Consider the following 25,857-nt stretch of genomic DNA (forward strand, 5'->3'; position numbering starts at 1 on the left):
TTATCAAGTGACACGATTAGGTGCTTCAAACCTTAAGGATAGAGTAACAATTCCAAGGTTGACCCTTTCAAATGACAGGTGTAAGTGATAGGTCTTATGGCTTAGGATTTACTTCATGAAAAGGTGTCATAGTCATATAACTGGTTAAAGCCACCATCCATGAGTGCCTCTATAGAGTAAGCACTTAACTACTTGAGTTAACCTCCCTTGCCTTTATTTTTCCAAGCCCCCTTATTTGCCTTTTTCTTCATTTGATCTTACTTGGTTAACAAGCTTCATTGATTATCATTTGATAAGGATTATATAATCCCCCTTTAATGATGGGAAGTTTATTACTTTGTCGAAGTCGAGATGTTCTTTGAGAGCGCATTTTACTTTGATACGCGTGATATGCATGGATATTCTCAGGGATAACTGCCTATATAAGAATGGGTAGAGCTCAAACTATAATTAGCTTTTGATTGCCTTACATCCCTTGCTATTCTTTTGCATTTTGATATTTGGTTTATGCTTTTTCTTTTCTTGTAGCTGCATCAACCTCGGGTATTTCCAAACCCTCCTTCTCATAGGGCAAGACCAAAAAGGAACCTGTATAAGCGACTAAAAACAGCCAATCAAAAGATGGGATAACAAAATAAGGGAAATGATGATAAGTTCTAAGCATGACTGTCATGGAATGCTAGAACCACCAAAACGTCTTATTTGTGCCTTTCATTGACAAAGAAAGATCCTAAGGAAGGTCAAAGTGAACTAGGAACATATGATAACCATCAAGGTGAAATAAGGGAACAAGTACACAACCAAAGCAGTGTACAATCAAATTTCAATCTTTCATCCATACCAATGTTGCACGAAGCGGGAGCGAAGCGGAAGCGTTTTTTGGAAGCGGAAGCGCGGAAGCGTCATTTTCCAAAAATCTAGGAAGCGAAGCGTCCGCGGAAGCGTCTGCTATATATATATATATATTTTTTTATATTTTTTTGCATTTATACTCAAAACAAACATCCCAAATACCAAATTAATTGTAGAAGACATGAAAACATGCATATTTTTGCATAAATCAAGATAGATATGGCATCCATGATTCCATTGTAGTTACTAGTATGTACAACAATCATCTATATTCTAGCTATTACAAACATACATCAAATTTTTAAGCATATTATAAAACATAAAACATTTAAGCATATTATAAAACATAAAACATAGAGCATATTATGATTTATCTAGCAAGTGAGCAACTGTCAACATTTGTCATGTCCAAAATTCAAATAATAATGTTTACAAAATATGTCACTTGGTCACCGCCAAGCCAAAAAGGTTCAAAATTCAAATTCACAAGTCTACAAGTCTAATGAGTAATCTATGACAAAAAGTAGTAGATTGTGAATATATCTACTAATCTCTCCTCCTTCCACCACGAATAGAACGTGGTGGCGGGCCTCCACGTGGTGGCAATGAAGAAGATGGTGCCTGTGGAAGTCGTGGCACTGAAACTGATGAAGAAGAACCCCCTGCTGTTGGTGTTGAACCATGGAACCTAGGAACCAAGGGACCAGATGGGGGTGGGGGTGGTGGCATATCAACACGGTCATCATCATCCTAGAATCGCTCAAAAAATTCATGCAAAAAAAAAAAACACTAGTTAACAAAAAAATTAAAAACATGAATTAGAGAAATGCTTTATAAGGGAAAATTGGAAAATTCATACCACAATGGACATACCTGGATAAGAGCATCCTCTAATTGCTCTAGTCGCAACACTCCATCCTCCAAATTGGGCTCCTCTGGATTCTTGTCCCAAATCAACAAGTCTTTATTAGACTTTGCATCTTCACAGTAATGGGACAACAATCGCAAGTTGTAATGAACATAAACCAAGCTCTCTGCCCGGTCTAAACTCAACCTGTTCCTTTTAACACTGTGGATGAAAGAATAAGAGCTCCAACACCTCTCTGCAGAAGAAGTGTTTACCACCTGTGATAGCACCCGCAATGCCAAACTCTGTAGAAGTGGAGTACCCCCTCCATGCATGTTCCACCACTCAAGAGCAGAAAAAGTCTCTCGATCTTTAATTGCATGCATGCTCCCAAATGGACCAGTGTTGAGCGTATAGTTGCTCACCTGTCTCCGTACCAATGCAGTCTCCTCCTCATCAGGGATTAATTTACTCAATGCAGCCATATATTTTTGGTGAACCTCTTGATCTTGGTGTGGTTTTCTCCTGCTTCCCCCCCCAGGTGCTGGTGTTGAAAGCCATGATGGATGATAGTATTTAGGTGTCAAAACATATGCTAATGCATGCAATGGAATATTTAGCATTTCCCATCGGTTTTGCACCTCTACACGAATATAATTGTACAAGGTGGTATCTCTAGGCTCAACAATGTCTTTAATCTGCCCCAACATGCTATCCATTTGCTCATACACCTCCCCAATTACTAGTCGATCTGAATCTGCAAACTTGATCATGTAATAAATTGGTTTGGTGAATTGCAAAACATATTTAACCTGTGACCAAAAGTAACTGTCAAGAACAGTGTCCTTGACTGCATTAGCACCATCTGTGTCAGTGTTAATTTCATCCCATGTTTCAGCACACACCAGATTAGTTAAAGCTTGTCTCACCTTCACTAGCCGCCTAAAGGTGAGGTAATAACTAGCAAATCTTGTCTTTGCAATTTTAAGCAATTGCAACTTGGAGTAAGTGCCATAGAAGTAGTTTACCCTTGTATGCCCTGTGATGAATTTAATGAGCTGCTTCCCTTTCCTGTAAACCTCAGCAATCCACCCACATTCTTTGTGTTTCACAATATCATGCATCAAAAGGTTCAATGTGTGAACCAGGCACCCAGACCAAAAGATGTGTGGATGAGTACGCTCAATAATTTTTCCTGCTGCCTTACAATTTGCTACATTATCTGTGATCACTTGAACCACATTATTCGGACCAACATCTTTGATTGATTTCAATAGGAGATCTGCAATGTTTTGTGCAGATGCAGTGATGGAGGAGGAGTCATGACATGCAATAAATACTGCACCACTAGAAGAAACACCAAGAACATTTATCAAATGTTGGTTTCTAATATTTGTCCACCCATCTGATACAATGGATACCCCAGAATCTACCCACTCATTTGTAAAACGTGTCAAAGCTCTTTGAACCTTAGCTTTTTCTCTTTCTAATAACACTGTTCTAGCTTTCTCATAGTTGGGGGCCTTGTATCCTTTTGGGGCTTCATTGATGGCCTTTACCATTTCATGCCAATAGGGAGAGCGAAGCACATTGAATGGTACACCGCAAGCACAAAGAAAACGGACTATCTTTCCATCCACATCATCCCTCCCAGCAACATTAAGGAAATCCCCTATTGTTCTTCTACCTCCAGAGCTTGCAGAAGTACCATGAGGAGATGAGCAACTACCAAATTTAGAGGTTGCACTTGATTCAGAATGAGTTTTTTGTTTCTTGTTTTTTTGTTGTGCAGCCATCTCTATTTGGATGTATTTTCTTCTTTCTTCAGTTGAAATGTTTGGGCAAATTTGTACCCCCACAGAACCCTTTTTTTCATCACTGTCCACCACCCCACAAAGATGCCTCCTCAGACGGGTATATGAACCACAATATGGTTTTCCTCCATGACAACCATGAGGGCACACAAATTTGTAAGATCCACCACCCTTTCCCCCATCAAGTTTGGTCACATAGTTCCACAAGGGTGTTGATGTAGCTTTCCCATCTTGTGTTTCAGTGTCCCCTTCAAGTTCATCCCCTTCCTCTTCAAACCCTTCCTCCTCATCATACATTGGGTCACTACTATTAGGACCATCACCAATGTCCTCTTCTGTTTCTTCCCTTCTATTCCTCACCCTTGCCATCATTAAAACCAAGAGTGGAATGATACATAGAAGCCAAAAGAACACCATCTTGGAATATGGATATAGGTGGTGGACAACGGCAACCTGTAAATAAAGGAGCAAGTAGAAACAATGGGAAAGAGTAGGAGAGGGAGGAGAAAAATACAAAAAAAATTTCAAAAAAACAAGGGAGTTTGGGGTTTGAACTTACCTCTTTAGCTCTTGTAGATGAAGTCCTCCAAGCTCTTGCTCCAAGCTCCTCCTCCTTCTCCTACCTCCTCCTTCTTCACTCCTCCAAGCTCTCCTCTCTTCTCCTCTCCTTTCCTCTCTTCTCTTCTCCTCTCCTCTCTTCTCTTCTCCTCTCCTCTCTTCTCTTCTCCAACTCTCATAAACTCAAAGTGAGAAAATGAGGAATGAATGGGGGCTTTATTCTTTTCATTCCTCACATTAACCTCACCCTAACCTCACCCTAACCCACCCCCTTAAGGTTGAGTGAACATAACTTTAAAAAAAAATTAAAAAAAATTTTGTTTTTCTCCCTTGGGCGCGCCCCTTTTCGCCGAAGCGTACGGAAGCGTGCGTGAAGCGCACGCTTCCTGCTCCGAAGCGCCACGCTTCGGCGGCCCGAAGCGCGCTTCGAATCCGGCGCTTCGAAAATTCCAGGAAGCGCAAAAAAATTTGCGAATCGCGCTTCCGAATTTCCGAAGCGCGCTTCGGAGCGGGGGGGGCGCTTCGTGCAACACCGATCCATACTAGAATACCAAAACCAAGGAAAGCACTTGCATGCAAGAAAGATTGATGTACCTCACAATAGATGACTACACCTTCATCGCATGAATATGCTAGATAGATGAATGTACTATCCAAAGAATGGGCGAGAGGCATCTGAGGCTGGCTATTTGCAGATCATGGCAGAGGTTGCTAGCTGACAAGCTTCATCATAGAAGAAAAATCTTCTCCTACGATTACCCATGCACATGGGTCGGTAACATTCCCCAACTTTATTTTCTCCTTCAACACAAGATGTTGATTTCGGGTAGCATCGAAAGTGCTCTAGCCACGAAAATTAGTGGAGAGGCTAAAGCACATGATATCTCCAATATCCAGAAATGGTTTGGGCAGAATCTAACCAGTTTGGAAGATATTAAAATAATTAATATTTTTAATGAAGTCCCTAAGTCTAAACTTAGGGAAAATAAAATATTAATGTTAATTAATATAAAACTGAGTTAGAATGGTCCAAAAGTCATGGATCAAGCCAGATCTAATCTTAGCCATTGATTAGGGACTTAATCTCGGTCATTGAATTGTCAACGAGAAAAGTATAAGAGGAGGTTTGAGGGTCACTTAGAGAACACACCGAGTTGATCAAGAATTCAATTTTCTGGGGCAAGGCTTGCTAACAAAATTGAAGGAGTGATCTGAGTAGTAGCTGAGGGGCAGTGAATACAGAAGCAGAGAGGTAGAGACGGTACCGGGAGCATCAGCGCAGAAGCCGGGGGAGGGTTGACGCGGAGCCAGCGAGAGGCCATGCAGAGGAAGCTAGAGGCCACGCAGAGGCAGCCAGGAGTTGCGCAGTGCCAGAAAGAGCCAGTGTGGGAGACGCAGATGCTCCAGAGGCTGACACAGAGCCTCTAGAAGCTGACACTGGGCTAGTAGGACTGATGATGGGCCAGAGAGGCTGACACTGGGAGATTTCATGGGGCAGATTGGGGTTGATATTTGTCTCCGACTACAGGTATTACTGCTGAGGGCATCCTCTGTTGGGTGAGCCATTTCTGGCACCCAGATTATATTATGAAACTGCTTAATAATAAAACCCTTAAATAGCTACACCAGTTTTCCTGCATTGGGTTCTTCCGGGGACATTAGTCCAAAAATAACGGTGTCACTTGTGTGCTTGTTTTTCCTTTAGTTGATGATCTGTATGTCTTGAGACTGTACTTGTATTTATTTTCAGTATTGGTAAATAACTTGTTAATTAACAGAACAAGTAGGAAGAAATAAATCAAAACTTTTAGGAAGGATTTCTAACAGTTAGACTTAGAAATTCCAACATGATATCGGAGCGTGGCTGCAGATCACAGGATAACTGAGGGCATCAGCCGAGCAGAGCAGCAGCAGAAACAGCTGTCCCGAGTGATAGAAGTTGTTCCTAGTGGAAAAGCAGCAAGAAAGGGGTGATGCAGTGCTTGTGTCATCAGTTCGAGCCAGGAAGAGGATCAATACAGTGCCCGATCATCTTTCTCAATCAAGAAGGATTGACGCCTGTGGCCAGGAGGTGTGGATTGCGCAGAGCCTAGAGACTCTAACCTTTAGTTTGATGGGGCATAGGAGGTTGTGGGTAAGTCGAGGAGTGAAGCTGGTGGGGTACTGTGGTCAGAACAGTACCTAACAGGGCAAGACCAAGGAGGAGGGAGTTGCTGCCAAGGATTTCTAGCCATGAAATCTAGATTAGTGGTGCAGTTGCACTAACGATCGAAGTGGGGGCATCTCAACATTCGCAGAGGGGTTTCCAGGAGGCAAATCGAGTCTCAAAGGGAGTCACACCGAGAACTTCCAGGAGGGAAGTAGAGAGACTCGGAAGAGTCGAAAGAGGAGCAGTGAAATGGCAGTGAATGGGGTAAGAGATCAGGATAGACTGGATGGAAGTAGAGAGACTCGAAAGAGTCGAAAGAGGAGCAGTGAAATGGCAGTGAATGGGGTAAGAGATCAGGATAGACTGGACGAAGCCTCGAACTTCGTAGTCTGGAAGGCCAGGATCTTATCTGTTCTAGACAGGAATCGTCTCAAGCACTTCGCCTTGAACACAATAGCGATCTCAATTGACCCGGCTGAGAACGAAAAGTACGACGAGGCAATAGCGAGGGCCAAGAGCATCATCCTTGACGGGGTCAAGGATCGTGCAATACCACATATTGCCGAAAAGGACACGGCAAATGCAATGTGGGAGGCCCTGACGAAATTGTATCAGCATACTTCCATGCAGAGGAAGATGCTACTAGAAAATCAGTGGCGGTCATACCAGATGCAGAAGGGAGAATAGATAGACACCTGCGTTGGTCGATTGAAGGAGATCCGGGATCAACTGACTTCCATAGGGGCCACGCCGGATGAGGAGATGTTGGTGAGGTAATCGAAGGAGTGATCTGAGTTGCAGTTGAGGGGCAGTGAATACAGAAGCCGAGAGGCAGAGAGGGTACCGGGAGCCTCAGCGCAGAAGCTAGGAGAGGGTTGACGCAGAGGCAACTAGAGGTCACGCAAAGGCAGCCAGGAGTTGTGCAGTGCCAGAAAGAGCCAGCGTGGGAGACGCAAAGGCTCCAGAGGCTGACGTTGGGCTAGTTGGGCTAATGCTGGGCCAGAGAAGTTGACGTAGACCCTAGAGGCTGACGCTAGGAGATTTCGTAGGGAAAATTGGGGCTGATATCTATCTCCGACTGAGAGGTACTACTGCCGAGGGCATTCTCTGTTTGGTGAACCATTTTTGGCACCCAGATTGTATTATGAAACTGCTTAATAATAAAACCCTCAGATAGTTGCACCGGTTTTCCCGCATTGGGTTTTTCTGGGGACATTAGTCCAAAAATAACAGTGTCACTTGTGTGCTTGTTTTTTCTTCAGTGGATGATCTATATGTCTTGAGACTGTACTTGTATTTGTGCTTGTTTTTCCTTCAGTTGATGATTTGTATGTCTTGAGACTGTACTTGTATTTATTTTCAGTATTTACATGGTAAATAGTTTGTTAATTAACAGAACAAGTAGGAAGAAATAAATCAGAAAGTACAGGAAGGATTTCTAACAGTTAGACTTATAAATTCCAACACAAGAGGACTATATTTGCATCAATGTCTCGACTCTTACATTAACATCATACTAATGTCGATTTTCCTCAACAATTGAAGCTCATAATCATGGCCCCAATTTTATTTGTGTTGCTATTGTCTTGTTTCGTTTAAAGGCTTTTTTAGCATAATATTGGAGAAGGTCAAGATATTTGTTAAAATTGGCAACTAGGGCCAAACTCCATGTGGGTCATCTTATTTATGGCAGCTAATATTTTTCTTGGGTTCCTCTCTCCGGTAGGTGGAGGATTTATTTAAAGATCATCCGATTCCGACATATATTTATGGAGATATGAATTTATTTGTATTATTTGACAATTTGTCAAAGTCGGGCAGCAAGCAAATTACCCCAGCTCAACCTCAACGTTGCATTATAAATAGAGAAGATCTCAAGTCATTTGTGACACACATCTCTTGTGATCTCTCTCCACTCGTTCGGGGTTGGTGGAAAGAGAGGTCTAGAGGGAAAGGCATAGCCGCCGTCCTAAAGGAGATCAAGCCGCAGTTAAGAGGGAAGGCTCCCATACGCAACTGAAGTAAGAAGCCCTAGCCGCAGTGCAAGGGAAGGATCTAGCCGCAGTCATCAAAGGATCTAGCCGCAGTCAATAGAGGAGGTCTAACTGAGATCTAAAGGAGCCTTAATACGCTGACTGGAGAAGCCCCAGCTGCAGTCCTAAAGGTGCCCTAGCCGCAGGTCAAGAGGAGCCTTAATCTGCACTTAAGAAAGGCTCTAATCCTCTGTCCAAGAGGCCCTTATACGCGGTCAAGGAGGAGCCTTAATATGCAGTCAATGAAGGCCTTAATACGCTGCTTGAAGAAGCCCAAAATCCGCAGTCATAAAGAAGCCTTATCTGCTGTCAAGAGAGCCCTCAATCCGCAGTAAAAGAAGACCTAAGACCACAGGAAAAGGAGCCCTAAACGCAGCTAGTAAACAGCATGATAGAGGTATGGGTTAAGGGACAGTTTGGGCATCCCTTTTGTAACTATGTGAGGCTGTTTTCTTCTTGTAAGAAGGCCGAGTTAGAGGATCTTAGGATCAGATCTGTTGGGGTATCATTGGAGGGACAAGGATAATGTTTATGCTGCCTGGAAGCTACAGCAAGACTGTGTGTTAGGCCGCAGGCCATAACACCACAGTCAAGGATTGTTTATGGGTGTTTGAGGGCTTATATATATGCCCAGATCAACAGCATAACCAAGGAGTTGTCCTAGGCTGTTTTGATGACTGTTGGAGGACTGTTACAATAGTGCTTGGTGCCCTAACCAGTCATCATGATGACAGCAGCAAATCTATTATTGACTGTGTCCTATTTCATGAAGCAGTGACAGCTAGTGCAGCAGAAGACATCAGAGTTCTGGGAGATGTTTTGGGTCAAGGTTTGACCATGATTGGCTCAGTTTGCTGAACATCTTGTTGATACCATATGAATGATCTTCAAAGGAAGATTCTGTCCTGTGTGACCAGCATTGTCTTCTCTGGTCCAGACTTTTGTACTGCTGTCATAAATATCAGATTTGTATATTTGTACTATCTCTCTCTGCTGAACTATTGAAAACTAAAGAAGATTTGATCAAGGGTTTCCCCACATTGGGGTTTGTCCCTGGCTGGTGCCACATCTTGTGTCCTCTTGTCTTGGCTTGTCTTCTACTGTTTAAGTTTATGTTCTATCTGCATTTTACTATGATGCTGATGTGATTGCTAATCTGAATATTGACATTGGGCTAATATTAAAAATTGAAATAAATTGCTCTAAGCATAGAACATACCAAAATTAACAATATTCCTATCATTGAGCCATTGTTGAAGTATGTTCGCATAAATGCTAGACAATTAGAGACAACTTGTAATTACAATTTCGGCAAAGAATTGCTTGAATCATTACTAAAGTGTGAGTGCATGACACTATCAAACAAACACCAAGAACAAAAGCATGGGAAGGCAACTTTGAACCTAGTAGTTCCATATAAATGGACAAAGATGGTAGGGGCAATAACGCCAACTCCACAAGGACAAAACGTATTAAAAAAATCATTTGGAAGAGGACGGGTCGAGAAAGACTCCACATATTTCAAAACAAGACAAAGGGAATGGCAGTACTGGGAGACTTAATCATGAGATATTATAATTCTAAAAAATCATAATACTATATAAAATATCATGATCTTCTAAAATAATACTACTGTATAAAGCCATAAATACAACATAAATTCACTTTAAAATCAACATTTGGAATAGTAATATTAATACTAATTTAAGAAACACAAAGCAATAAATCACTCCTGCAATGCTTTTTGTGATTGTTTCTTTTTCGGTGTTAGGCTCTATTACGGATGCTAATCATTCCCTCTTTTTGTGATTGTTTCTTTTTCGGTGTTAGGCTCTATTACGGATGCTAATCATTCCCTTTGAGTTAGCCAATGTATTGGCGCCCCAATTTTGCATGGTAATCCCCAAGACAATCCATTATCACAAGGGATTTCCTTGTGACATCCCCTAAAATTTGAAGATGGCATACTTGACCCATTCCCCTCATTGGAATATGCAATCAACAGAATAGACGCAGACCCCATCCCCAAGGGTGCATCGCCACTGAACACAATATCACAATAAAAGAATCTTATAAACACGGCAAAATAAATCATAATACTGTATAAAATATAATGGTTTCTAAAATCATTATACTGTAGGAAATCATAAATTCAACACTTAGAATAGCAACATTATTCAGTTCATTAATACCAATAAAAAATAAGCACAACATAATAAATCACTTCCAGAAACGTTTTCGATGTTTGTTATTTTTTTCAGTGTTGGGTTCTATTTGGGATGTGCATATTTAACCCATTCTGCTCGTTGCCAATATGCAATCAACACAATTGATGCAGACCCCAACCTCAAGGATTCATCCACATTGAACACAATGTACAAAAAGAAGAGTACATCCTTCACTAAAAAATGCATAAATCATGGTTGAATGCCACAACACAATGACTAAAGGGAATCATAAATCAGCTACACAGCAGAAAATAATGTGCCTTACCACTAACTGCTGCCAATCTAATTACACTGAAATTATAAATCGTTAATAATTAATGTAGTTTTAGTATTTGAGAGCCAATCAGTTCAAAAATGTGTACAGTAGGAAAAGTAAGTAAACATGTAAAGGTTATTATTACCTCTGTATTTGACATTTCCACGTCTTTATCCTTGGTATCACTCTCTTTTCCCTTTGACTTCAACCCAAATTTTTTATTTTCTTGATCTCTAAGAATCTGCCCATTATATTTCCAATAGAGAATATGGTTCTCAGTTTCAGGATAGATAACTAAACACAAGTTATCTCAGGATTCCTGAACAAGTAATGCACCTTAAAATTTTCAAACAATTGAGACATAAAATGAAAATCTACCTGCCGTGGTTCCTTCAACTTCTCATGTAGCTCATCAGAACAGAAATCTAGAACATCCAACTCTAAAGGATAATTTACTTTCTGCATTTGCAGAACACATGTCACCATATGTAATAAATGTTAATTTATAAAAGAATGAGCGATTAACATGCCAAATTAGCGGAATAAATAAACCAAATAAAACAATCAAATGGTTACGGTATGCAGTGACTTGCCCTCAAAATCTTTGCCTTCTGGTTCGATTCTCTTTTCCAAAAGAATCGTACAAACTGAATGGTTAAATAACTGAAAGATGCAGCAATGAAATTAGGCCTCAAGTAATCAAAACTATTATTTAAGCCTTAAACAATTAAAATAGTTTTGGAAATGAAATTCATTAATAATACAACTTACTTTGGCAAGGTGTTAATGCGTGATTCCTTCAAATACAGTGCACTACGGCCTAATGCAGGAGACACCTTCTCCAGTTCAGACTTCAGACCCTGTATGAAATGACAGTAATGATGTTAAAGAATTTTTACTGGTGGAGCTTGTATAATCAGATTGCATTCCTAATCTCCATATAGGCATTAAATATATTTGACAGACAATACAACGTGTTACATGGACAGAAACAGTTTGTAGTCAAGTGTGAATTTATATTGAAAAAGTGAATGCCTGAATTTCAATAGATAATAATAGCTACAAACACACAAATTCCCTTTGTCAATATAGGTGACGAGACATAAACTGCAACAATCTCTGGCATATCATCTTTAGATTTATTAATCGAAACAAAGAAATTTTGCTAATACACAAGGTATGTTCTAACATATGAAATCTACCTTTTTATCAAAGAAAAATAATTTTAATATCTTCTGCATACACACATTATATATTAGATATTGAAAATATATATAAAAAATAGTGAATTACACATAAAATATGAAATATATAAAACATTTAGATGATGATGATACAAATTCAATACACAACTAATGCATATAACCAAAATAGCATTAAGTGCAAATGCAATCCATCTCTGAACCAAAAATACATCAACAAAGAGGCCCTAAATGCCCTGTATAGTCCAAAAAATCATATGCTACAACAAATAACTAGTACTATATATCATCAAAATCATTGCCTATATTGGGATCCTCATCATCAACATCACCCTCTAAGCATTAAAATAAGATAGAAAAAGCTTAACATGTCAAATCGAGATTTTGTTTGAGTGATGGGTGCATTTTTACTATGGTCATGATAGAGGAGTTCAACAATCAATGCCACCAACATCAAGGTACATAGAGGGCTTGGTCCTCTTAATTAAATGCTAGTTCCATACCCTCATACATGACAAACTGCAATGGAAACGTTGTAATCCCCCCAATCCTGAAATCCTAAAAACTGTTAAGTCTGCTGGATTTTGAGTGGGATCTAAAATTCTACTTTCTCCATATGAAATCCAATGAGGTTGAAACCACTCTCAAACATCCTAAGTCATTTCATGGTAATGTTAAAAATTTAAGTAACTTTAAAAATTTAACATTACCATTAATAGCATTAGTAGGGCCTGGACAAATCTACTTCCCAACACTTGGAAACCCTTCTAACATTGCTTAATTTGCACTTCAAAACCTTCGAGAGCTACAAAATTGTGACTGAGTTGCATGAGAATGAGGCAATAAATTGATTTCAGGGTGTTCTTTCTCACAGGACACATGTCCAAATGTCGGGACACCAGTAGGGCTTGTGTCTGACATGAGTCAAACTCATCTCCTACGAACAGGAGACAAGTCAAACTCATGTCGGCCATATGTGACGCTCGAATCGTGTCAGACACGCAGGATCCATGACACATGGGGGGGGGATGTGTTTGGTGATTTAGGAATGGAGGGATAACCTACATAACATTTGGATCAAGATAGCCTTGGTATTACTCAAAACAAAATCAAGGAACTTCTGTTAAACTCAGTCATGGCAAATTACGATCCTTCTAAAGAGTCAGCTTGCATATATGCAGAGGATGAGATTTCTGCCAGGTAATTCTAAAAGTGTGTAGCTGTTCATCTCAGACAGAAATATCAAGTACTTTAACAAAGATACAGTACAAGCAGTGAACTCCAACGATAAACTCTGTCAGTATCAAGAACAGCTAATCTTGCAGGCAGACGTATCTTGTGGTATGTCCATAATTAAAAAAAATACAAAGATCTACTTGCAGAAAAGAGGGAAAATTCTGATTTTAAAGTCTATTCAAAAGGCATCAGGAGATCGGCACAGATTACTCTCCAAAAAGGCATATTAGGGACTCATCCATCATATCATTCTAAACATAAAAACAGAAGAAACCTGGTGCAAAGGCTTGTGCACAAATTTATGTGCAATAATACATAGGACTTTTGAATCTTGAGTCCATGGGTCTGAATAATTGCTTTATCAAAGTCCCTTAACTAGAAATGCAAGGACCAGTGATCGTTTAGGGACTCTGAATTCCTCTTACCTGGTCCTAATACAGAAGAGCCAGGCAGTATTTTTCCCTTGTAAATAAGCAAGATATCTACTTCGTCACCAGAATGTCCCAGTGGTTGTGCTGGGATACCCAAAGTCATGTCCACTGTTATTCGGTTGGCCCTTGGAAGTGGCTGGGATCCAGCAGAGCAAACCAACTTCAAATGACTGCCAGTTTTGTTTTAAACTTTAAGGCACACAACAACATAAACAATCTACTACTCTCTAAAGGGCTTCTCCAAATATTGCCAACCAAAGACATTGTAAGTGCCAAAAGGTTACAAATTCAAGGAAAACCTTAAAAACTGCCTTTTTAAAACACTTAATTCTACCTTACTGCAAAGATCACCTTCAAATAAATGGGCAAGCTGAGTATACAAAACATTTTGGGGGTATGTTAAGAGAACATGCGGCATCCAAGGAAACATTCTAAGAACAAAATTTGTCATTTGTTGAGTGCTCACGTAATAAAAGTGTTCAGTTGGAAACAATAATGTCAGCATTGTATTTCATTCTACTAATTTCAAACAATCCAGATCTAAAAGACTTCAAAGGAATAATACTTCTTTTACAAAAGATGTTCCAAATAACAAACAAAAGACTCAAGCTATGTTGCAGGAAACTTGCCCCCCAACCCCCGCGTCATATCACCCGTGTTTATGTATCAAAACTCTGAAACGTGTTTCAGGTTGTATGAAAACCATTTCACATGTCGGAAATGTGTTTCGTACAAACTGAAATGTGTTTCAATGTCTGTACAATGTGTTTCCCAATGAAATTTGTCTAATGTTTCTATGATTTAATTGTTGGGACCCACATTTTTGGTTTTATTACCTAATCAGAGGTTAATTATGAATTAATGAGACTTCTAGAAAACCTCCAAGACTGGATTTTTTTTTCTTTAAAAAGGGTTTCACTGTCAGTTTGCACCAAAACGTTGTTAATTAATGGAATTGTTAAATTCTTAAAGTAAAATAAATGTCACTTAAAGTTTTAACATTACCATTAATTGTTTCAGGATGTTTGAGAGTGTTTCCAACCTCATTGGGCTTCATATGGGGAAAGTAGAATTTCATATCCTATTCAAAATTCAGCAGACTTAAAAGTTTTCAGAATTTCAGGATTATTTTCGTTAGATTCTATCATGTATGAAGGTATGGAATTGCTAGTTAATCAAGAGCACCAAGCCCCTTATGTACAACGTTGTTACTAATATTGCTTGTTGGACTCCTCTACCATGGCCTTAGTAAAACTAAAAAAATACCCTCCACTCAAACCAAAGTCATTGATCAGGCATGCTAGGCTTTTCGTAGCATATTTTAAAGCTTGGATTAGATGGTTTCATCAAAATTGGGTGGTGTTGACTAATGTCCCCGGAGGATTGAGGTAGAGGCAAAGGGTGATACTAATGATGAGGATCCCAATATAAGTGATCGTGGAACACTGCTTGACATTTATGTTTGTCATTGAAATGTTCCTGCTCATTTATTGATAATGATTACTTTTTCCCCATTTCCAAATTTTTGGGGGTCACATTTCCAGTGCACTTCTGTTTCAGAAACACGTACCCATTTCCCTGTATCATGCAACTTAGGATTCAAGGAGTATAAAAACATCAAAAGGAATAGCAAAATTAAGAGCCAAGTTATAGCAAAACAAAACATTAGATTCCAAGAGCTTCTGAAACTGGACATAAAATTTCACCACAAATTTGCTAAGAATGCAAGAACGATTAACTGAATACAAAAGCAACATAGAAAAAGCACAAGTAGGTGCTCAGCTATATTATGAAAAAACATTAAATTCCAAAATCTTCTGAACTTGGACATAAAGTATATGCAAAAGTTAACGTAAATACTCTATCCACAAGATGGATAAAATTTTCCCTAGGATATTGTGGACAGTTCTTCAATCTAAGAAGATAAATAAAGTTGTTTCTAAGGTAAATTTACCATCACATCTCCATTCAGTCTTATATGTAAGTTCATAAAAGAAGGCAGTGTCAACAATCAATTGTATACTAGCAAAATTATGTGAACGTGAATGAGAACAAGAAACTGAACAATAAAGAAATTGAAAAGTACTTAATAGACTGGTCAAACAAATGGATTAGAGAACCTACTAGTGAATCATCAACTTTAAAAAGTTAATCAAGAATCATTACTGACAATGAGTCTCTCTAACAAGATGACATTCTCTGGCCTTATGTAAGACAATTGATGTTGGATAGTGTTCTCATTGATGTCAACCCTGGGGTTTGAATGGGTTGGCTTTGACTAAAACACCAGTCATTGATGTCAAATTGATAGCGAATGTTTCTTATAATTGTCCAGATTACATCAAGTTGGAAGCTCCACGGTTGGATGGTTGAAAGCCGAAGTCCTAGGGTTTGGGTTTGTTGGACCGAGGGCATACCCCGACTTTGTTGAGGGTTTTTGGAGTGTCGGATCTTTGAGTTTGGATTGGATATCCACATCATTGGATTCTCCTCAGAAAGATGTTTTCAATGGTATGTGGCACACCACATAGTTCCTCCTGGTTTGTGAGATATTCATAGTTAAAGTTAGGGACCCCAGTTTGTGGGCTAAAACCCCATAGGTTGTGATCACACATCTATTGGTCAGTGGTCATTAAATAGCTAACTTAAAAGATATTAAAGGAAACCCACTAAGTATTAGTAAAGAGTATTAAATTAATCCCTCATGCCTTAAAGTTAAATGTCTATCACTAATAAGGCTCACGGCCTTTCTTATTAGCACACAAGTTATAACTTAATAAAAAAGTTTAATATGATAACTTTACCTTGAAGCTCCTACCTTTCCCTATAACAGTCACTCATGAAGCCCCTCAATATCCTAAACAAAAACTACCAAAAAATATCTAATCCTCTTCCAAAAAGACATCATTCTAAACCTCTACATCTGAAACTTTCGGCCTGGTTGAGATGCTCTGAGGCAAACAAATAGTTCGACCTACCTGAGGCATAAAGACAGCGAAAGAGACAGAAAATAGGGCTTTGTTTATTTTATGGTATCTTGGAGGTTCGTTGGCATTTGAAGAGCGAAGTTCCTGAGGTAATTTCTACTCCATATTCCTTGTATTTTCTTGATGATGATATCCTAAGCTCCTTTACTTCTGCGACCTAGCTACTGCGGGCACTGTGTTTGTTTGGCATATCAATTATAAGAAGACCACGTCTCTCCTTGCAATCTAGTGGTCTAATCTATGGACAGGTTAAAGTCAATAGGAGCAAAGAAGGGCATCAATTAGCACAAATATATTAGTGCAGAACTCAATTTGTCTGTGTATTTACACACTGCTGTGCACACTATATAAAGCCAACCTTCCCTGTGCAGTCAAGAAATTGAATGTGATCATAACAAGTTTGGCACTGAAGTATCTTGATCAGAACAGTGTCATCTCTACAGCAAGGGTGATTATCAGCACTTAAGTTGTGACATATATATGTGACTAACCTTGGTGTAATTACTCTGGTTCACTGGGACTGCATTCTTTTTATTAGAACCTACAGTTAGACCTGATCATATATCTTGGAGTTGAGTAATAGTATTCTTGTCCAGACCTTAAGTAAAGGTCTCTCCAAGCTACAGCAGTGACTTTTGTGAGAACCTCAGTATGACCAAAAGTTGGAGGACATAGGCATAACCTCATTAGACAGTCAGATGTGATGTACAACTTGACATATTTGACAGTGCTGGTTTGTGACTATATTAATGCTAGATTGACAGTGAGTATTTTGATTCATATGGTGTCCTTGTTTTAAAGGCATAAGCTTGACTTTGATAAGAAGCAGTGAAAGGAAGCCTGTGTTTTGATTCATATAGTGTCCTTGTTTTAAAGGCATAAGCTTGACTTCGATAAGAAGCAGTGAAAGGAAGTTTGTTCACCTACGGTTGTCAATATATGACAACAATTCTCACAGTAATCTCATTACGTATCAATGACTATTTTCAAAAATGCACTACGCCAATCATTGACTTCAAATTTTAGTGGAATTGAAAATACATTGTACAAATTCAAGATATATATATATATATATAAGACCTTGACATGACTTGACATTTTGACACATGGACTTGAGTTCTTTGACACAGTGACATACCCTATGTGACCTTGTCATTATGTTGCAAAACAGTGAGACTGTAATGATGTAATGACCTCTTGATGACTAAACTCCTGTTGACATCTTTGTGACTGTCCTAGGAAAACCAGTGACATAACCTTAAAGCACTGACATGACCTTTGTATCAGTAGTATTGATGATCTTAGTAGTAAATTGACAATGAACTGATGTTTGATGTGAAAGTGACATAACAGATTTGAATAGCACTCCTTTCATAAGACTAGTTCTTGATGAGTGTAACCTTTGACAAGTGAACTTATGAGACAGAAGTTGTGAACTTATGAGACAGAAGTGTTATGTGACATAAATCTGACTCACTGTTATATAAATATGACATTGTACTATGACTGTCCCATTCGTACCTTTAGTCAATGAGCAGAGAGCAGCGTTTTGATCATTAAAATAAATATGAACACCTGTTAGTAACACTGTAACAATATTACAGGTTGACTGTAGGAGTCAACAACTTGACATTATTGTGATTATGTCTTTTGATAGGTAGTGATTTGACAGTCAGATTTGACTGTGACTTGACATGGGCTGATGTGACAATTTTCCTTTAAAAAAAAGGACTTGACTTGACTGGTATAACTTGGCAATGACACATGCATTAATATTCATTGATAGCCTTTATGTGATGTGACAAACTTAACCATGACTCAACATCTGAGATGATGAAATAACCATGACCATGTGAACTGACAGTGATACTATGTATTTATAGCGACATAGGAACTTTTAGCAATATCTTTGTTTGCTAATAATATCAGTGATAAAACTGAGTTTATGACTACATTGAAGTGATCCTCTTGTCTCATATATTCCTAAACTTAACCAGGGTCCATTGTTTCAAGATAGCAAATTACATATATAACATTGACAACCAAGATCCTAGATTTGACATAGTGACTTGACAATAAGACATTGACCTATAGGTTGTAATTATACATGACATAGACCTATGACTATAATGACCTAGGATGTCTTATAGCAAATAACATAATCGTGATCTTACAAGGTAGCAGGTCATTGAGGATAATATAATCTCGTGTACAGCTTATTGAAGTGAAGTTGGATAGCAGAATATGACTAGTGATCAGCAGTGAAAAGACATATGCTGGTAGGTCTCTGTGGCAGAGCTTCAGAGCATTAGTAGCAGGGCATAGGGATGACCTGTGTTGATTTTTGTAGCTTGGGAGGTACTCCAAGCCTTGAGGATCGAGAGTTTCGAGGAAGGAGCTCCACAAGTGGCCTTGTGGGCTTGAAACCCAAGCTTGGGGTTTTGCACCCATCGATGTTTGGGCCAAAACCGTGATGATACTTTGACATGTGATGGATAGAGATGATAGAGGATGTCGAGACGAATCCAACGCATCGAGAATCATCGAATTCCAAGTTGTCAAAGTGGAGTTATGAATTTTTGAAGTTTACATGTGGGTTTGTGCACCATAATACAAGTCGACCTTGTTGTTGGAGAGCCCAAGAGTGGGCTAGACGTTGCACATGAGACATGTATAAATAAGAGTCATTGGGAGGTCATTTAGACATATCCTAAGTGCAATCCAGCTTCATAGTTTAGCTCTACGATTTGGAGTGCGAACCTGAGGCTAGAAAAAGGAGTAAAGTGTTGATTTTGGGTAGCATCAAATGTGCTCTACCTCCAAAATTTTGTGGAGGGGCTAGAACACATGAGATATCCAAGGCCCAGAAATCGTTTGGAGAAATTCCACCCGGATGAGGAGTTATTAAAATAATTAATATTTTTAATGGGTTCCTAAGTCTAGAAAATAAAAACATTAATGGGTATTAATAAAGATATGGGTAACAAGCTTCTAAGAGACGAGGATCAAGTCTGTCTTAGTCTTGGCTGTTGATTAGAGACTTAGTCTATGTCGTTGATTTATCAACTAGAAAAATACAAGAGAAGACTTGAGAGTCAGTTGCAGACACACCGAGCAAATACTCAATACCCTGAGGGAAATCGATTCTCAAGGAGAAGGAGTTCGATTTCAGAGGGAGAGTTGCAAGGTGGAGGAAGAGAAGGGCATCAGCAGCAGTCAATGACTGAGGAGGAGGTGACGCAGGGCATTCAAGAGACAGCACAGAGGGAAGAGCAGGCAGGCAGCACCATTGGAGACGCAGACCTCACGCAAGCTGACGCAGAGTGATGCAAAGGTGGGTGAAGGGTCTCCAGGGTGTCAGAACTTCTCCAGGAGGAGGAGAAACTTTGTCTCAGGTGTTTTCTCTCAGAAGTGTCTCAGTTTCTCTATGAAATAATTCCTTGTAAAGCAATTGTTGTTGAAGATTAATAAAACCCTCATCTGCTGCACCGGTTTTCCCACATTGGGTTTTTCCGGGGACAATTGTCCAAAAACAACTGTGTTGATGTGATTGCTTCTTGTGCTTGTATATCACTGTTATTTTCTCTATGTAATTATGTGATAACTGCAGTAGAATTTATTTTAATGTTTACTGAAGGGTTTTCGTAAATAACTTATTGTGAGAAATAAGTGGGTGAAATAAATCAGTTACTGTAGTAGAATTTCGTATTATAAATTTTCACATAAAGGATTACCGAGTTTGGAGGGTATCTCTGCAATTTGGTGCGGTTCTTCTCTGTCGAATAGGCCACAGCCCTGAAGCAGCCAGGAAGGTGACATAAGGGCAGATTATAGGCAGCGTGGATTTATCTCCTTAGCCAAATGAGGCCGCAGCAAAAAGGTATGTGTGAGTGTTTTCTGTGCTATTTTGTGGAAGGTTTGTCTTTGTTTACAAGGCCGCAGGGAGGTGCAGTTATAGCAGCATGTGGAGGACGATTTGAGAGGGCCGAGAGGACTAGAAGGGAACTCCTACCCTCGCTGCAGTCATCTCAAGCAATAGCGTAGGTAAACAGAGGTGGTTTCTTGTCCTAAGAAGGAGATTATCATTATGTTCTAGGACGCAGAGAAGGGTTGTTATTACAGTAGTTTGGGAGGTCTGTTTGAGGGTATAGAGACCTAGTTTAGGTCCTCTACCTAGGTCGCAATCATCCTAAGGAACAGCGTAGTCAAAAAAGGTGTATTTTGTGCATATGAAGGCCCAGACCTTGCTGTAGCAAAGCCATGGATTGCAGGAGGCTTGAGGAGGAACCTTAAGCCCTACAAGAAGTATGTTGGATGCCTAGTAGTACAACTAAGGTGGCAACACGGTTGGACAAGGAATCACGGTGAGTTGAAGAAGGGTTAGGGAGTTGGTGTGCCCTACCAGAGCTCAAGCAAGCATAGATCCCAATACAAGGAGGCAGCAACAGTTTGTTGCAGATGACTTTTTGATGATGGTTGAATGCTAGTGGGTGGGTCCTGGAAGAGGACAAAGTTGAATCATCCTATGTGCAGTCACAATAAAAGTTGTTTGTATGTGTCAAGAGGAGCAGCAGGAAGTTGCAAGGCAGATGTATGCTAGTCCTCTTGAGATGATGTGACTTGTAGGTGGATGGTGTCCTTGGAGAGGCAGATTTGAGGAGTTGGTTAGCAGCCATGTGGAAGGGTCTCCATAGGTATTGGATGCCCTAACTAGGAGCAGATGCTACAGCAGCATTGTTCACTCATGGTATGTTAGAGGGTAGCGTGAGAGTGGACCAAGTGTGAACAAGGATTGGGCATTTATGGTCTGGTGGAGGACAGCGTGATAGTGCCCAAGTTGGAGCCCAGTGTGCACCATCTTCATGGACTTAGATGGTTGCTAGAGTGGCAGTTGTTGAGCTCAAGGTTTGATGAGCCAAAGGAGCAGTTGAGTAGCCCTAGACTTGTGTGTGGAAAAGGAAATCTACAACAGATGATGGACAGTCCTCCTAGCCTGTGTTCATTGTGGGAGATGGACATCTTGCAGTGATAGGTGGCAGCCCTTCGTGCCCTATGTTGGTCTTCATTGGAGCAGCGCAAGAAGACCATAGTGGGTTGAAGTCCCTGAGTAGCTGAGGAGCAACAGTGGGCAGATTGAGAGTTGTTCACAAACAGAGTTGTGAACAACTCAACAGGAGTCTCAATGTGTTGTGCCCTTGATGGACTAAGGCACAACTAGTGAGCAAATTGGATAGTCGAGGTTCAATGGCCAGATGGACTTGGATCGTTGATAGAGGCACTGTTGCGGATCAGGAGTCGAAGAACCAGGAAGTACAGTGTACGATCAAGAGGAGCTGAGAGAGCATGCGACAGCCAGATGGTCAGAGTATCTTGTTGAGGGTAGATTGGTTGTCGATGGATTGACACCAAGCCCCAGTTTTGTATTCTTGTACTAGTGGATGTATGAGGGCCATTATCCCTAGTACGGGAGCCCTAGACTATTGTATTATTCAGTTTGATTAATATAACGAAGTTGGGTTGAAAATTGTAAAAAGTTGTCTATATTTTGTGCACTAATAGATTTATTGTTGTTTATATTTCGTTGTGCAAAGTAGTTTCATTGTGGTCTTTGGTTTGGTAGCATTCGTGATTTAAGATTCTATCCCAAACACCAAGATCGTCAAAAAACAACAACCTGAGGCATCTTGGAGTATGCCATTATCAGATACTTGGGTTCAGCGTTTGCGGCAGTATAGGGCATTTTGGTTCAGTGATCTTTGGTACCCAGCATTATGAAGTGCAGTGATTGTACAGTGATGTACAGTGGCCTATGTGAGTAGTGACAATGATGTGATGTGCAGTTGAGCAGTGACAGTAATGTACAGTGATGAACAGTGATTAGATTGTGCAATTGCCAGTTGACTTGGCAGCGTTGACGATCAAGGTCGAATATGCAATGAGCAACATTGTGTAGTAATCAGTTTGGAGGGTATTGTGCAGTGTGGTCAGTGGCTACCAGGATTTGACAAGATATACAATACAACAATATCTTCTATTCAACTTTCTTATATTGATTCAGAGCATAGGGGGATCCAGTCTGAAAATTGTGAAACGTGGTCCGCTTGTTGATCAGGGTGGAAGAGTGGTGCAAGATAGGTGGTTGGAGTCACCTTCAGGTTGTGGCTTGAGAACACTTCAGGGTGACAAGGTGGTGCTAGGGCAGATCGTAGCCTGCACAGGGCGTAGGGGCATCTTTTCAGTTGTGGCTGATAAATTACAGGGAAGCAAAGCATCGTTCTGACAGCAACTGGTAAACAAAGTGTTGGTGCACTCGTCATGTTATGGCCTAACTCACAGGGCGTTGGAGTGTCCTTCTGATTGCAGCAAGTTATTAGGGTGTAGTAGCGTCCTACAGGTTGTAGTTTGTAAATCAGGGGGTTGAAGCCTCCTTTAGTTGTGGCTAAGAACTTGATGTAATTAATTTTTCTTTTCAAAAGAAGAACAAGACAATTACTAAGAAGCGTTTGGTGGTTTTTGACCTGGAGGGGGTTTTCCACCTAAAAATCTGTGTCCATTATTTTATCTTTCTGCATTGTTGTATGGTGTTGACTACTGTTGATTATTCTTTATGATATCTAAAGAAGAACAATAATAATAATTGAAGATTAAATAACGCTCTAAAAAAGATTAAAAAGTGCTAATTGCTAAGAAATATTGATTCACCTACCTCTCAGTGCTTTCAACAATTGGTATCAGAGCTTGGTTCCTTCAATAGCAACTTAACTGCTGGAAGGAAGATCTCAGAGCATAGAGATGGGAAAGTCAAAGAAGCACGTCGCCAAGCATTCAAAGGAAGTTCCAGGCATGGATAAAGCTTCAAATTCTATTATAAATGATAATAAGAAGGATGCTCGTAAAGAAGAAGTTGAAGAAATGATTGAAATTGAATTTCAAAACGAAATTGTTAGAGTTATAAACGAACTTCAAAATGAAAAGATGCATATTAAATCTTTGTAAGATGAACTAAAGATAGCAAATGGATGTGTTGGAACTTAGAAGACTCAATAAGAAGTATGCAAAATCCGAGAAAATCATTCGCAAACTTAGAGTGCAGTTGGAAGAAGCTAGAAACAATGTTGCACGAAGCGGAAGCGTTTTTTGGATGCGGGGACGCCGAAGCGTCATTTTCCAAAAATCTAGGAAGCGAAGCGTCTGCTATATATATATATATATATATATATATATATATATATATATATATATATATATATATATATTTTATTTTTTTGCATTTATACTCAAAACAAACATCCCAAATACCAAATTAATTGTAGAAGACATGAAAACATGCATATTTTTACATAAATCAAGATAGATATGGCACCCATGATTCCATTGTAGTTACTAGTATGTACAACAATCATCTATATTCTAGCTATTACAAACATACATCAAATTTTTAAGCATATTATAAAACATAAAACATTTAAGCATATTATAAAACATAAAATATAGAGCATATTATGATTTATCTAGCAAGTGAGCAACTATCAACATTTGTCATGTCCAAAATTCAAATAATAATGTTGACAAAATATGTCACTTGGTCACCGCCAAGCCAAAAAGGTTCAAAATTCAAATTCACAAGTCTACAAGTCTAATGAGTAATCAATGACAAAAAGTAGTAGATTGTGAATATATCTACTAATCTCTCCTCCTTCCACCACGAATAGAACGTGGTGGCGGGCCTCCACATGGTGGCAATGAAGAAGATGGTGCCTGTGGAAGTCGTGACACTGAAACTGATGAAGAAGAACCCCCTGCTGTTGATGTTGAACCATGGAACCTAGGAACCAAGGGACCAGATGGGGGTGGGGGTGGCATATCAACACGGTCATCATCATCCTAGAATCGCTCAAAAAATTCATGCAAAAAAAAAAACACTAGTTAACAAAAAAAATTAAAAACATGAATTAGAGAAATGCTTTATAAGGGAAAATTGGAAAATTCATACCACAATGGACATACCTGGATAAGAGCATCCTCTAATTGCTCTAATCGCGACACTCCATCCTCCAAATTGGGCTCCTCTGGATTCTTGTCCCAAATCAACAAGTCTTTATTAGACTTTGCATCTTCACAGTAATGGGACAACAATCGCAAGTTGTAATGAACATAAAACAAGCTCTCTGCCAGGTCTAAATTCAACCTGTTCCTTTTAACACTGTGGATGAAAGAATAAGAGCTCCAACACCTCTCTGCAGAAGAAGTGTTTACCACTTGTGATAGCACCCGCAATGCCAAACTCTGTAGAAGTGGAGTACCCCCTCCATGCATGTTCCACCACTCAAGAGCAGAAAAAGTCTCTCGACCTTTAATTGCATGCATGCTCCCAAATGGACCAGTGTTGAGCGTATAGTTGCTCACCTGTCTCCGTACCAATGCAGCCTCCTCCTCATCAGGGATTAATTTACTCAATGCAGCCATATATTTTTTGTGAACCTCTTGATCTTGGTGTGGTTTTCTCCTGCTCCCCCCCCCAGGTGATGGTGTTGAAAGCCATGATGGATGATAGTATTTAGGTGTCAAAACATATGCTAATGCATGCAATGGAACATTTAGCATTTCCCATCGGTTTTCCACCTCTACACGAATATAATTGTACAAGGTGGTATCTCTAGGCTCAACAATGTCTTTAATCTGCCCCAACATGCTATCCATTTGCTCATACACCTCCCTAATTATTGGTCGATCTGAATCTGCAAACTTGATCATGTAATAAATTGGTTTGATGAATTGCAAAACATATTTACCCTGTCCCCAAAAGTAACTGTCAAGAACAGTGTCCTTGACTGCATTAGCACCATCTATGTCAGTGTTAATTTCATCCCATGTTTCAGCACACACCAGATTAGTTAAAGCTTGTCTCACCTTCACTAGACGCCTAAAGGTGAGGTAATAACTAGCAAATCTTGTCTTTGCAATTTTAAGCAATTGCAACTTGGAGTAAGTGCCATAGAAGTATTTTACCCTTGTATGCCCTGTGATGAATTTAATGAGCTGCTTCCCTCTCCTGTAAACCTCAGCAATCCACCCACATTCTTTGTGTTTCACAATATCATGCATCAAAAGGTTCAATGTGTGAACCAGGCACCCAGACCAAAAGATGTGTGGATGAGTACGCTCAATAATTTTTCTTGCTGCCTTACAATTTGCTACATTATCTGTGATCACTTGAACCACATTATTCGGACCAACATCTTTGATTGATTTCAATAAGAGATC

The 25,857-nt window shown here is 39.6% G+C and overlaps 2 protein-coding genes across 2 annotated transcripts in view; both read right to left on the reverse strand.

Moving 5' to 3' along the window:
• The window catches only part of LOC149262401 (ubiquitin carboxyl-terminal hydrolase 6-like), a 315,784-nt gene that overhangs the window by 85,125 nt on the left and 204,802 nt on the right, over positions 1-25,857 (reverse strand). Inside the window, exons 12-15 of the mRNA XM_089424395.1 lie at positions 11,509-11,597; positions 11,331-11,400; positions 11,116-11,196; positions 10,883-10,978 (exon numbers count right to left, since the gene is read on the reverse strand). Of these exons, the coding sequence (XP_089280521.1) occupies positions 10,883-10,978; positions 11,116-11,196; positions 11,331-11,400; positions 11,509-11,597 (336 nt within the window). The remainder of the gene's footprint in view (positions 1-10,882; positions 10,979-11,115; positions 11,197-11,330; positions 11,401-11,508; positions 11,598-25,857) is intronic.
• Positions 1,215-4,111, reverse strand: LOC149262403 (uncharacterized). Its single transcript, XM_089424381.1, has 2 exons — positions 1,726-4,111; positions 1,215-1,602 (listed from the first exon to the last, which is right to left on the reverse strand). The coding sequence occupies exons 1-2, from the start codon at positions 3,928-3,930 to the stop codon at positions 1,399-1,401; spliced, it is 2,409 nt and encodes an 802-aa protein (XP_089280507.1). The 5' UTR covers positions 3,931-4,111; the 3' UTR covers positions 1,215-1,398.

This window comes from Pinus tabuliformis, chromosome 6, assembly GCF_031772625.1.
Source record: "Pinus tabuliformis cultivar Carrire ecotype Pingquan chromosome 6, CPIR1, whole genome shotgun sequence".
In the NCBI taxonomy this organism is placed as follows: Eukaryota; Viridiplantae; Streptophyta; class Pinopsida; order Pinales; family Pinaceae; genus Pinus; species Pinus tabuliformis.